A 13473-nucleotide genomic window follows, 5' to 3' on the forward strand; every position below is an offset into this window, starting at 1 on the left:
AAAAAAAAAAAAAAGAAATCGGTATGCTTTTCCAGGTGAGGCTTCCTACTCAGGTGATTTGATATGTGGCAAAGAGATATAAAATCCAACCGTCATACTTGAGATTGGAAAACACAGAAATCTTCAGACAAAGCAGAGGAGCAAAGGGAGGACAGAGTTGTGAGTCCAGCCCAGACAAATGCCCCAAGCTACTGTGAAGCACATGGGTCTGAGAATACGAACTGGAATTCTGTCATCATTAGTAATAGACAAGAGGTGATTGAGAAAAAAATATGGGACCTTGCCTCTTCTAATTAGACCATATATTTAGTAAATTCAAGAATTATGGGTAGCAAATGATTATTTTGGCAAAAACATCATATGGTATAATGGAAGGCATTGTTAAGTAGATACAGACTTTGTCTTCACATGGAGGGAAAGTGAATTAGTGACTATCACTCAGGGGGAAGGTCCCTGGCGTTATTCTAGTTCTTGTTCTATTCAATCCGTGTTTGTCTGAGTGCTTTTTTAACTTCACGAGTCAGATGCAAGCCTGGGGATGCTGATCGAGTTTGTAGGTAACAGTTGGGAAGCAGAACTAACACCATAAAAGACGGAATCAAAATTCAGAACTACCCAACAGCTTTGAATGCTAATTTGAAATCTGCAAGACAAAATGTTAGCAGGCTAAATCTGGAACCTAGTGTTTAGGTTCAAACAAAACCGAAGCAGTACAAATAGGGAGCGATCCCACACACTATTTATTTGTGTGGGGGAAAAAAAAACCCAGCTGATCATGTGGTTGCTCTCAGTGGCACCGCTGATGAAGAATACTAGTAAGGCCATTCTGAGCACTCTGCTGTGTTAACTGTTTACATCCTCTCTTTGTGCTGTTAAGAACCCACTCAGGGTCATGGACTCTATCCTAGAGACCCGATTTCAAGATGGACACATTCTACAGAGCACCTATCCAGACGAGAGCAGCCTGCCTGCCTGTGTCACTGCGGCAAGTGTCTGACTCTTTGGCAGGATGTTATCAGATGCACGGGGGCTGTCCATCAAAGAGCTTCCTCTACAGTAAGGCTAGGGCTTGAGAACTCTCAGTAATGGATGCTGTTGAAAAGATTCCTGCCCTAGAGGGGAGATGGGATGAAGTCACACCCAGAAGCATGTCTGAATTACTGCATTCTGGGTGGCTGATACATTCTGAACTTCAGAGATAGCACTTGGCCCCCAGGGAATCTCTTGAGACCTGGTAGGAAGGGCAGGAGGACCCTGGAAGGAAAAGACGGACTGGGACATTAAGAGTAGATCATATATAAGTGAAGGCCTGCAGACATACAAGGAAAAGCTCCTTGGTATAAAAGCAGGTTGAGTTTGCAGTCAGTGTTTATTAAATGTCAAATAAATGGAAAGATCTAGATTCACCTATATGTGTGCTGTTGGCTCCTAGCCAGAGCCTCTGCAGTGTCACCTCCAGTAGTTCCAAGGTCATTATCTATTGCCCTCAGGTTCCCAGTGGGACTTCAGCAGCCCAGCACCAGAGATCCTTGCTTGGAAGGACCTGTCTGTCCTGGCCATAGGTACCCAAGAGGCAGGAAGGTGTTAAGCAATTCCCCAGGAGTGTTTGATCTTGCCTATTCTCTTGTTCTCCTCCCAGTGCTTTGGTTGCAAATGCTGCCACCTTACACCTTAAGTAATTACTGAGGCCACTTCACAACCACTTCCTCAGCCTACAGTCCCTCAGCAAAACAAGTTCTCCAGTGTCCTGGTCTCAGAATCCCACCCCACTGCCGATAAAACAGTTATCAGGCCTGTGCTTGGTAATTGATACCCCCGTTCTTTGTCTATCAACATTGCTTCCATCTGGTTCCCTTCTTCCTCTACACCCAGTACCAAGACTCTCTCTGAACATTCCAGACTTCTTTGTAGTAACAGGCACTGTTTCCTTCCACATTAACTCCAGTTCTGGAGCTTCAAGGAGTCTGACCTTGAAGAGTGGCATCCATGCCTTCTGCCTCCTCTAGTCTCTGTGGTGTTCACAACCCATTCCTGGTGTTGTCTCCTGACTCAACACTGCCCAGCCCTGTGCCCTTTCATGCCTCAGTCACAGGAAGAGCCCTGGGAGCTTTGCTTTCCTCTGGATGTCACAGTGCTGGCTGGGTGTCTAGCAGTATTGAGGAAAAGGAGGGAGGCTTGTCACCTGAGGCAGAGTATCAGAGAATGTTCCTTAAGGACTGCACATGTTTCTAAATAGCTCCCCTCTCATGCTCAAATACCTGGACAAAACTGCATGGACCACAAGGTGACAAAGTGTCTCTTGGATTCAGAATGAGGTACAAGCAGGCACACTTCCACATGTCCTTATGACTATCAAAACCTGCTGGGATACAAGAATATTAACGACTGGAAACAACCCAACTCATTCTCTGACACGACCCTGTGGGTTCTAGCAATCCTTCCTCAGCTAGGGGACTACTGGCTTTTGCTGGAACCTCTGACGCCCTGGAATCGGTTATCACAACTGGCCTACAGATGTCTTTGCTACTAGTTCTACACTCAGAGTGTGCACCAGGCTTGCACAAGGGCACTGGATCATCTCCCATAGCTGAGTCCGTGCATGTCACCTGCTGTTTATAGCAATGAGCTCTCTGTTTTCCTCTGCACCCTTGGTACTTTTAAATGTCTCCATAACCTTTCAAATTTCCCACAAAGACTTCTAGCATTCCCAGAGCTCATCTCAGCCACTTCTGTTGATCCCCTGATGCAGGGCCTCTGACCATAGAAAAGAATTCCTTCTGCTTCCAGAATTATTTTGTGCCATGCAAAAAGATACCAGACAGCAGTGAAGCCATGCTCCCCATGAACATATTTACAAACTCAATCTTTATTGGAGATTTGCAGACTAGGAGGTGGGAAAGCTGGGGTGTGCTGCCTAACAGAGCCCTAACCATCAAGATACTAGCAGCCAGAAGGTGAAGTTCACACAAGCCCCTTTTATGCCAAAGTTATGCAATCTATGACAAAAAATATGGAAACTTAGACACGGCTAACAGTATTTAATGATATTTTTATTACTAACAATGGTGTGGAGGCCATGCCAATCAGTATAAAATGCCATGTATTATAGGGGTCTGTTGCCCATATTGTCACCATCTCCTCTAACAGCAAGAGAACATCTTTTGCGCCCAGGCTTCTAGTGTCTGTGCCTCACTCCGTTGCTGACTTGATTCCTTGTTCACTGTCTGGTGATTCATTGCACTAAATACCGTTTTCCTGATAATTAAAAACTGCTCACTGGCAAGTGGGAGCAGGAACAGGCTGATGCGGGATTTATGCAGAAACACAAAATGAGCCGAAAGACAAATGACCTGTTCCGCCTGGCAAAAGGCATATTTTTTTCCCTACCTCATCTTCTGGGATTTGAGAAAGGCTGGCTAGAGCTTGGGAGCTCAGTCTAGGGAGCTCTTGTCATCATAGGAGGAGGTGTTTGCAAGGGTCTCCACTGTATTCATATGCTTAGCCAAATCCTTCTATTAATGTGGACTACAAAGACCCCTGCCTGCAGCCCAGGACCTGGACCAGGGCCATCTTTTCCTCCTGCTGTATTGTACTCACACAGGCCATGGCTAGAGAGAAGGCACTAATTTTGAGCCACTTCTTAGACTTTGATTAAACTTTCCCAGTTTCCTTCCTCCATATAATAATACTTTTACTCAATGTCAAGGAAAATGGGTAGTGATTCTTAGTGATGCATTAGATGCAAGATTTAGGGCATTCATTTTGGTTGGACATTTCAGCAGATCATAGTCTTGGGCTTTAAGCAGCCTTCTTGGCTTCTGAGGAAATGCCTCCATGATAGCCAAAGCCCTGAGACACAGCATAGCCACCACGATGTTACATGCATGTACATGTGAGTGCAAATGCATGCACATATGTATCCACACTTTCCAAATCGTCGGATGTCTCCTGGGGAGTGAAATGCATGCCTCGTCACAGGGTAGACATTTTTCCATCTGCGTGCACTTTGTGGCACACTGCCGGCCTAAGGAATGGAGGCTCCATCAGGAGATGAGCTGTCTCCCTTCTGGGGATAGCTTATTCCCCAAACTGGCCGGGGCCAATATCTGTAAAGCTCATTAGCGCAGAATCCTTCCCCCATTCATCCTCATATATGTCTTTACTTGCAACCCATTCATTACAGCCCATTCTAGATTGTTTAATTAGTTTCCATGGAAGAACTCCTTCAGGACAGCTTAGCATACATCTTTAAAAGCCCTTGATCTAAAATAACAAGGTAGTTATTTTGAAAGTAACTAATGTAACCCTGAGTGGCTTACATCCCCCCACTGCCCACCAGGCCTTACTTCCTTTTCTACCTCCCATACACTTCTGAGAAAAAAAAAAGATTGTTGATAACAGTAATGACTCTATTAGTCAAGGAGCCTTGCCAGTACCTGGGGCGCTGAGCTGGGCCTGACACTTGTCATAGGGTCTTTATTCTCACAGGCAAGCTAGAAGGGAAGTCTCATTTCCCCTCTTGTTGGAGAAGCTGTTGTGAGAGATAAGTCTGAACTTGCTGTATTATGCAGGATTAATAAAGTACCTTGGAGGTCTAATGTCACCTGCAGATCTCAGCTTCGGGGATGCACAGAATTAGGAGGGAAAATCACAGCTTACTGACACTACCCTGGTGTTTTCTTTTACCCTCTTTTCTTCTTTGCACTTTGAGTGTTTTTGTATTGTATGTCTTCTTCCTTCATCCTTCTGCGTATGTTGGCTGACCTCCACTGTCAGCATCTCTGTGTCTTTGCCTGACTGTGTTGTCTGGCTCTAGAGTCTCCCTCTTGCCTGTGTTACTGGCCATTCAGTGCCTTCGTTTTGACTATGGCAATCACTATGGAAATACCTCGGCTCCTTTAACCCTAGGGAGGGCCCATTCTGAAGCTTGTGGTTACCTATTCAAGTTCACAGAGTGCCCTCGAGGAGATAAAGCCAGTCATAATAACCTACAATAGTCAGTGGCTTAAGGACACACCTTATATCTGCCGCCTTTTGCTTCCTGTTTGATTTCCTTTTGCCCTTCCTCCACTTCTCGGCATTCCCCTGATAAGTCATTTGCTTTCATAGCTTGGCCGTTAGGGCAGTTTCTAGGTGACCACAAGCAGGGTTGGGGCAGCCTGGAGATGCCCTGGGCTTCTCCCAAGCTTGAAGTCTGACCAGTTACCTTTGTGGATCACCTGTTCTGTGCAGCAGGTGGGAAGTCAATGATGCTCATTTCTGGCTGCCCTTGGTCCATTGCTACTGAAAAGCTTTCTCTCTCGTGCGCATGTGCACACATAACTGCTGTCCTCCAGGGTGTAGAGTGTTTCAGGGGTGCAACAAGCCTCCTGATGCCGAGAGTCACTCTGAATGTGGCTCCAGACAAAAGTCATAAACTTACTTAAATCATTATGAGATTTTTTTTGCCTTTTTTTTTTTTAGCTCTATTGCTTGGTTTTTGAGCATGAAGTTTGTTGATAGTGTTTTACGGTGTCAACAGACTGGACATGATCGTTGTTTGCTTTGTCCAAATTTTAGTTAGTGAATTCCAAAGTCAAAGACATCATCAGGTTTTGCAAAGTTTTTCACGTATGTATAGGTGTATTGTTGTAATATGGAGCGGCAGCGGGGCTGCGTTCCCACGTGGCTCCCGCATGGCTAGCTTAGCCCCAGAATAATTATACAGAAACTGTGTTCTTTTAAACACTGCCTGGCCCATTAGTTCCAGCCTCTTATTGGCTAGCTCTTATATATTGATCTAACCCATTTCTGATAATCTGTGTAGCCCACAAGGTGGCTTACCAGGGAAGACCTTAACCTACGGCTGTGTCGGGTGGGAGAATCATGACCACTGACTGACTCGGCTTCTTTCTCCCAGCATTCTGTTCTGTCTACTCTGCCCACCTAAGGGTTGGCCTATCAAATGGGCCAAGGCAGTTTCTTTATTAATTAACCAATGAAAGCAACATATTAGAAAGAAATCACTCCCACATCATTTCCCTTTTTTCTGTTTAAACAAAAAAGAAGGCTTTCATTTTAACATAGTAAAATTACATACAGCAAAACAGTTACAATATTTATATCTATTTTATCTTTTATCATAACTAAGGAAAACTACAACTATGTATCCATTCTTCAACTCCACCAAAGACTCCAGAAAGATATAATATTACCTAAGCAAACAAGAAATCCAAACTCTAGAAGTGACAGAGACAACTCACTGCCTGGACAGACACCCAAAGTTCTTTTGTACCATTGGGGCATCCATCTTCAGCCTTCAGACCCATAGTATCCAGCAGATATTTTCATCAAGCAGGAAATTCCAAAGACAGTTCAGTCACTTTCTGCTGTGTCCTGCAGAATGTCTCGCAGACTCTTTCATGAATCAGGAACCCCGAAAGACCATCTCACCTTTAGGCAAGTTCAGCAGTACTCTCTCTGCGGGTTCTTTGTGTCCACTTCATCCAACAGTCCAGGCAAGAACAGTTTTTTGCCCAAATGGCTATCAAACTCCATAAGGAGCCTCTTCGATCCCCTTCTTCCTCTTGAAGTAGCTGGTGCTGCCAAGAACAGACGTGTCTCATTGCCATGAAAAACCCTAAGTTATTAAAATATTTTAAATGCCATATTCTTCAGTCTTTGAGAGATATGAAGGATGCCTATTTAACTGAAATACATCTCCAGGGTGTAGAGTGTTTCAGGTGTGCAACAAGCCTCCTGCTGCCAAGAGTCACTCTGAATGTGGCCCAAGACAAAAGTCATAAACTTACTTAAATCATTATGAAATTTTTGCCATTTTTTTTAGCTCTATTGCTTGGTTTTTGAGCATGAAGTTTGTTGATAGTGTTTTACGGTGTCAACAGACTAGACATGATCTTTGTTTGCTTTGTCCAAATTTTAGTTAGTGAATTCCAAAGTCAAAGACATCATCGGGTTTTGTAAAGTTTTTCATGTATGTATAGGTGTGTATGGGGGAGGGGGTGCAAGCACAATCATGAGCACATGTGTGCACACTTGTTGGATAGACAATGGTCAAGGTCAACCTTGTTTGTTGTTCCTCATGTATTGTCCAATTTTTTGTTTTTTATGAGACAAGATCTCTCTTTGGAACGTTGCTATTTTAGGCTAGGCTGGCTGGGTAGTGAACCCTGGGGAGTCACCTGTCTCTGCCTCCCCAGCACTGGGGTTACAGTTTGATGCCACTATGTCTAGAATTTTGCACAGATGTTAGCATCACACTCAGGTCCTCATGCCTGTAGGGCATGACTGAGCTATGTCCCTAATCTCTCAATCCTACCCCCAGAAGCTTTTAGAACATGTTGACTACTTTTTTTTTCTTTTGGTTTTTCGAGACAGGGTTTCTCTGTGGTTTTGGAGCCTGTCCTGGAACTAGCTCTTGTAGACCAGGCTGGTCTAGAACTCACAGAGATCCACCTGCCTCTGCCTCCCAAGTGCTGGGATTAAAGGCATGCGCCACCACCGCCCGGCTAATGTTGACTACTTTCAAACAAGCAGTTCAGAATACTAGGAACAGTATTTGCTTAAGGAATATCTTTTACTTATGTCAGGGCATTTGGCTTCCTTTGACTGAAAAAATAAATCTCCCCTGTCTTTGGTGTATCTTCCTTCCTTCGGTGGATTGTGTCCTAGGATTTTAATCCTTTCCTGAGTAAGGAGATGATCAAGACATTGAGAGAGGCATCCGATGTTTTTCTGATGAGAAATGACAGAACTGGAGCCTAGATGGAAGGAGGCAGTGGGGAACAGGGTGTGGGTGAGGTACACAGACAAGGCCTTAGGAAGCTGAAGCCCAGCCTCAGCTTTGATCCCCTCAGCCCACAGAGCCCCACCTGCCCTGCCCTTGCTGCTCTGTTGCCTCCAAGAGGACACCGCAGCAGGCTGCAGGGATGTGGCAGTCGACCAGACAGCCTGTCTTTTGGAGGCCCCACCTTTCACCATCCCAGCCCTGTGGAAACAGTTTCTACACTTCACTTAATGACACATCAAACAAGTTGAGAAATTACATTTCCAACGAATCCATTTGTTTTGTGTGTGTGTGTGTGTGTGTGTGTGTGTGTGTGTGTGTTCCACTTGCTTTTTTAGTCCCCCTTCCTCTACCTTTTGAAAGCACGTTTTCCTGCAGTGACAATTCTCTATTTTGTCCTCAAGCACACCTATCTGTCTTGCCACTGTATACATCAGTGACAAGGCCTATATTCCTTTATGTATTTCACATCTACCATTTTATTCCTTTTTTCATACTTCAGTGTGTCTGAAGGCATGGGGGGTTCAACTACCATTTTTCTTTCATCCCAACCCATTTTTCCTATGTAGACGTTGCTCTTTCCTGCATGAGTATTTTCTAAGCTTTCCCCTCACATTTTCTCTTCTGGTGTACAGTGTTGGCACTTCTGTCTTGAGGGTTTTCTAATAGCGTCTCCCTCCTTCTTTAAAAAACAAATCCATCCTCATCCCTCTTTTGGCCACAGACCACAGCCGTCAGTTATAACCTTAACGGTGGTCTCCACTCAGGAAAGTTGTCAAGTTGATAAATATTGATATCTACCCTACAATTTTACCACCGCTTTTCTGCTAATGCATTTGGTTGGCATCAATCAGCTTCTGTGCCTTCTGTGAGTGCCTGGTGTAGGAACTGGTCCCGATCTGTCACTTATAAGTAATCTGTTCCACATTTCATCCAGAGCATAGAAAGAGAAAAAATATGGAGGAGAAGTAGAGGGCAGAGAACCAGAGTGGTCCAGGGAAAAGAGAGACAGGGAGACCCAGAAAGAAGAGATCGCATAGAGGAAGTTTACAGCAACCTGATTAAGAGAAGGACTCCTCCCAGAAATACCCTTAGTGCTGGGGACATGGGTAATAGCAGTGAACCGTATCCTGTCTGGATGTTAACCTGCTTATCTCATCCAATAAGGCTCGCCAGGGATGAAGATCTACATTGATCCCTTCACTTATGAGGACCCCAATGAAGCGGTTCGGGAGTTTGCCAAGGAGATTGACGTGTCTTTTGTGAAAATCGAAGAGGTCATAGGAGCAGGTATGACTCTTCTCTCCCTTCATCTCTGTCTTCTTGCTGTCTTAACATTTTCTTTCTAACATTCTAGATGTCTTTCATACTTTTGAGAAGATAAATCTGGACCACTGGAACATGGAAGAATGTTGCTCAGAACCGTTGGGGGCCTCGGTCACAGTGGCTAAGCTTGCTTGGGCACTAAAAGTCGGCTCTAGTTTTCAGAGTTTCGGGAATAGCTGTGGAAGTAGACCATGAAAACAAGATGAAGAGAGAGATGTAGGGTCCTTAGCCATGAGGATGGGAATAAACAATTTTAAAAGCCGATCTAGGACCCCACTCACTGAAAGTGGCATCTCGATGACTTTGGGCCAAGGCTTCTCTCTGTACTTTGAGTGTTCCTTTTCCTGTGCTCACACACTGGCATCCAGATCAGGAAACAGATAGAATCCCAGCCTGGACTGGAACTACCCGCTGAGGTGCTCCAGAGAAAGCGCACCAAAAGACTGGTCTAGAAAGTGTATCTTTCTTCAACAGACTGTAGATCCCATCTGTCTACAGACCCAGCCTGATTCATGTAGGTGGATAAGATGTCTTAGTGCGAGATAAAAACATTCCGGACATTATTTCTTTATAAGTAATCTCTGTACTTCTTTGATTTGGGTCTCCTTTCTGACTTTACTTTCTTCTATGGCATTCTTTGTCTTTACTTCTTCAGTTCCATTGTGCAGGCTGTCCTGGCACTGAAATGCTTGATTCGTGTCACCTGACAGCCACAGAGTGACAACTCCCAATAACATTGTAACTCAACAAAGCATGTTTAAGTGATGCCCAGTGGACAGCCACTTCGTATGTTATCTTTACAGGAAACGTCATAATCCTTCCATTCGCTCCTTTCTCAATGTACCGAAGGCTCAGAAAATCCACTTAATGGAATTGGAGTCACATTGGGAAGCATTCTCCAGTAGGACACCATCTGCATGCTTTGGGTTCTTCTTAAGCGCTCCATCCTTGCCCCCCCCCCCACACCTCAGCCTCACTGTGGAAGGCCCTGGAACTCTCCCTGTCACCACAGATTGCTAGCTGCCACCAAACCCTCAGCAGTTCCAGCTGGCCGGCTAGAATCTTATCCACCTGGGTCTCTCCATCTATTGACTATCATTAAATATTTTCCTGAAGCATGACTTTCACTTCTGTGTCGATAATTTTCCCTTCCTCTTTAGACACTGACATATTTAAGGATCGTGCGTTGGAAGGTTGGGTACCAGATAAATTGGATTGCTCTTATAGGCTCTGGTTTCTCCAGGAAACTTAAGAATGTTGAGGAGGCGTGCCTGCTGTCCTGCACTCTGTTTGCCCGCGTTATTAATTGTTGTTATGGCTCGCGGTAATGGCGCTAGTGATTTTAATGTTGTTATTTATGTCATGTGCTTAGAGTGATGTGTTCTGAACTGCATTTCATCCCAGACAGCACACATCAACACCCCTCCTGCCTTTGTCAGGGGACGAGTAAAGAGCCTTTTCGCTTTATGATCCTGCCAAGGAGCTACAATTTGGGGTGAGCTCACCAACTGCCGGATGCCCATAAAGGGACAACTGATGGCCCTGCTCTATCCTTCACCTTCCGTCGTTTGCCAGTGCTGCTGTGTTTGTGCATTCAGCTCAGAGGAGAGTCAGTGTTTTTGGTGCGGCTTGCATGGTATTATGAGAGATTCATTTAACAAATTACATGATGTTCAGCAGCATCCCATTAAGAATTGTGTCTGTCCCTGCTGACCAGCCTCTACCAAGTCCCATCTCCTTGTGATTCGGAGCCATCCCAGAACTGATCCCTGTGGGTATTAACTCACATTTAGCAACTAGATACAATTTCAACATAAGATACTCTACATTCCCTTCCCCCATACCCTGCCTTACTGAGACTGGCTTTCCTTTTAGCTAATAAAGAGCTTGGTTGCCAAACAAGAAGCAAAAAGTAACAATTACGCAATATAATTGACAATGTTTCTCTTAGCCACCCAGAAGAATTGGTGCAGGAAGAGAAAACTGGTTTGCAATATGGAAAAAAAATATCAAGAACAAAAGCAAGAGCCACAAAGGAAAAATCAATAATCATACAATCTTCCCTCCTTCCCTCTCCTTCCCTCCTCCCTTCTTTCCTTCCTCCTTCCTGTCCTCCTTTCTTCCCTTCCTTCTCTTCTTTGTCTTCTTCCATCAAAAGCTTTCAGTGGATACTTTCTGTACTCTGAAGTGGATTTCCTAAGAAGAATAATGGCCCCTCTGCTCTGAAGGCTGACAGACTTAGCCGGAAGTCAGGGAAGTGGTCACAGTCAACTCTTTCTGACCATCATAGTGCAGGCACATAGGAAACACTAGTAGTCTTTGCAGGATGTGTGTAGTTCCATGGGCTGAGGGTCCTGAGGGATCAGGAGGGCTCCTGTATTCCTTCCTTTTCTTCTTGTGACCAGATACTTGACAAGAAGCCCTTAAGGTCAGAAGGGTTTATTTTGGCTTATGGTTTAAGAAGGGATCCAGTGCATCATGGAGCAATATGGCAGCAGGAGCCTGAAGTACCTGGTCAGGATGCAAAGAGCAGCTGGGAAGCAAACTTCACTGCTTGTTCTTAGACCTAGAGAGCCACTCCTCCAACAAGGCAACATCCCTTTCCCCTTTTCAAAATGTATTACTTCTAGGATGCATGGGAGTATTTTTCCGGAATGTATGGGGACCATGGACATGCTTAGTGCCCACAGAAGTCAGAAGAGGGCATCGGATCCCCTGGAAGTAGACCTGTGGATGACTATGAGCCACCATGTGGGTACTGGGACTTTGTAAGTGCTATTAACCATTAAGCCCTCTCTTCAGCCCCTCACCCCTAACTTCTTAAAGCAGCAGCCAGCTGGTACCAAGTATTCAAGTAAATTAATATATGGGGCAGTTAATACTTAAACCACAACAACTACATGAAAGAAATAACCTTCAAGGCTGAAAACTTGAAGAAAATAAGGTTTTTGGAAATGCATTAGGGCAGTGGTTCTCAATCTGTGGGTCTCGACCCTCTTGGGGTCAGAAGTCACATAAGACCACACTAAAACACAGATATCTGCATTATGATTCATAACAGTAGCAAGGTTGCAGTTATAAAGTAACAACAAAGATAATTGCGTGGTTGGGGTCAATACAACATGAGGAACTGTGTTAAAGGGCCGCAGCATTAGGAAGGGTGAGAGAGAGGCAGTGGCAGAAAAGAAATGCCACATGATCCAAGGAGGAAAATAGACCTTATGTTTCCAGTTCAGGCGTGCTGGAGTAAGCCTGCGCTAGCTCATACTGGCCAACTTGTGTGCCTCTTCCCAGCCATGTGCACTACCATTGGTGTTTACCATTGATTCTTAGAGGTATATTTACATCATGGGAATTGGCGAACACTGTGAGCCATGAACTGTTTCTCCTTGGTTCTTGATTTTTGAGAGAGCTAGTAGTTGCACACTGTGGTAGTTTGAATGTAGTTGGCTGCCATAGTCTCATAGGGAGTTAGGACACTCTGTTAGGAGGTGTGGTTTTGTTGTTGGAGGAAGTGTGTCACTGTGAGGGTGGGCTTTGGGGTTTCCTATGCTGGGAATACTGCCCAGTGAGTTGATTGACTTCCTGTGGCCTGCAAGTCATAACACTCTCAGCTCCGGCATCACATCTGCCTGCACGCCACCATGCTCCCAGTCATGAGGATAATGGACTGAACCTCTGAAACTGTAAGCCAGCCCCAACTAAATGCTTTCTTTCTAAGAGTTGCTATAGTCATGGTGTCTCTTCATAACAATAGAAACCCTGACTAAGACACACACACACATACCGCCCTACATCTCTAGAGTGTACAAGAAACGCCACCTCATAGATGGTACAAGGCTGTTTTAAAGAGGTTACTGAGGCCTTTGCCTACTAAATATGGAACCAGAGAAGGCTGTGCTTGTTGCAGGAGAGGTTAATTTTAGTGTTCAGAAGAAAACATTCATTATTAAACTGTAGTAGATGCTGGGAAGTGTACTCAATGTTTAACAGTCTCTGCCACGGGAAAGCATTGGTTAGCACAAAACACAGTGCCACACTCCATGCAAAGAAAAATGAGATTGAGAAATGAGGGGAGGACAATAGGGAGGATACAGCCTTGGAGACAGGAGGAGAGGCTTGCTGTCAGGGAGGACTCAGGGAAGAGAGACCTGAATGACCACTGAGGACAAATCCAATTAGATGGAGTAAGTCAGAGAAGGACAAAGCTGCTGGAAAGTGTTCTTGTGGGTTAGTTTTGGAGAGTCAGACTGACCTAGCGATGAAAGAACTGTAGTGCAGGTTTTCCCCAAGGAAAAACCGGGATCCTGAGCAGGTTGAGCGATAGGATGGCATTCAGAGAGTGGACCATGGTAACCGCT

General features: G+C 44.8%; 1 protein-coding gene across 1 annotated transcript in view; it reads left to right on the top strand.

Moving 5' to 3' along the window:
• The window catches only part of Ephb1 (EPH receptor B1), a 445475-nt gene that overhangs the window by 363230 nt on the left and 68772 nt on the right, over nt 1–13473 (top strand). Inside the window, exon 10 of the mRNA XM_026789586.1 lies at nt 8954–9076. Within this exon, the coding sequence (XP_026645387.1) occupies nt 8954–9076 (123 nt within the window). The remainder of the gene's footprint in view (nt 1–8953; nt 9077–13473) is intronic.

Source organism: Microtus ochrogaster, unplaced genomic scaffold (assembly GCF_000317375.1).
Source record: "Microtus ochrogaster isolate Prairie Vole_2 unplaced genomic scaffold, MicOch1.0 UNK24, whole genome shotgun sequence".
Lineage (NCBI taxonomy): Eukaryota > Metazoa > Chordata > Mammalia > Rodentia > Cricetidae > Microtus > Microtus ochrogaster.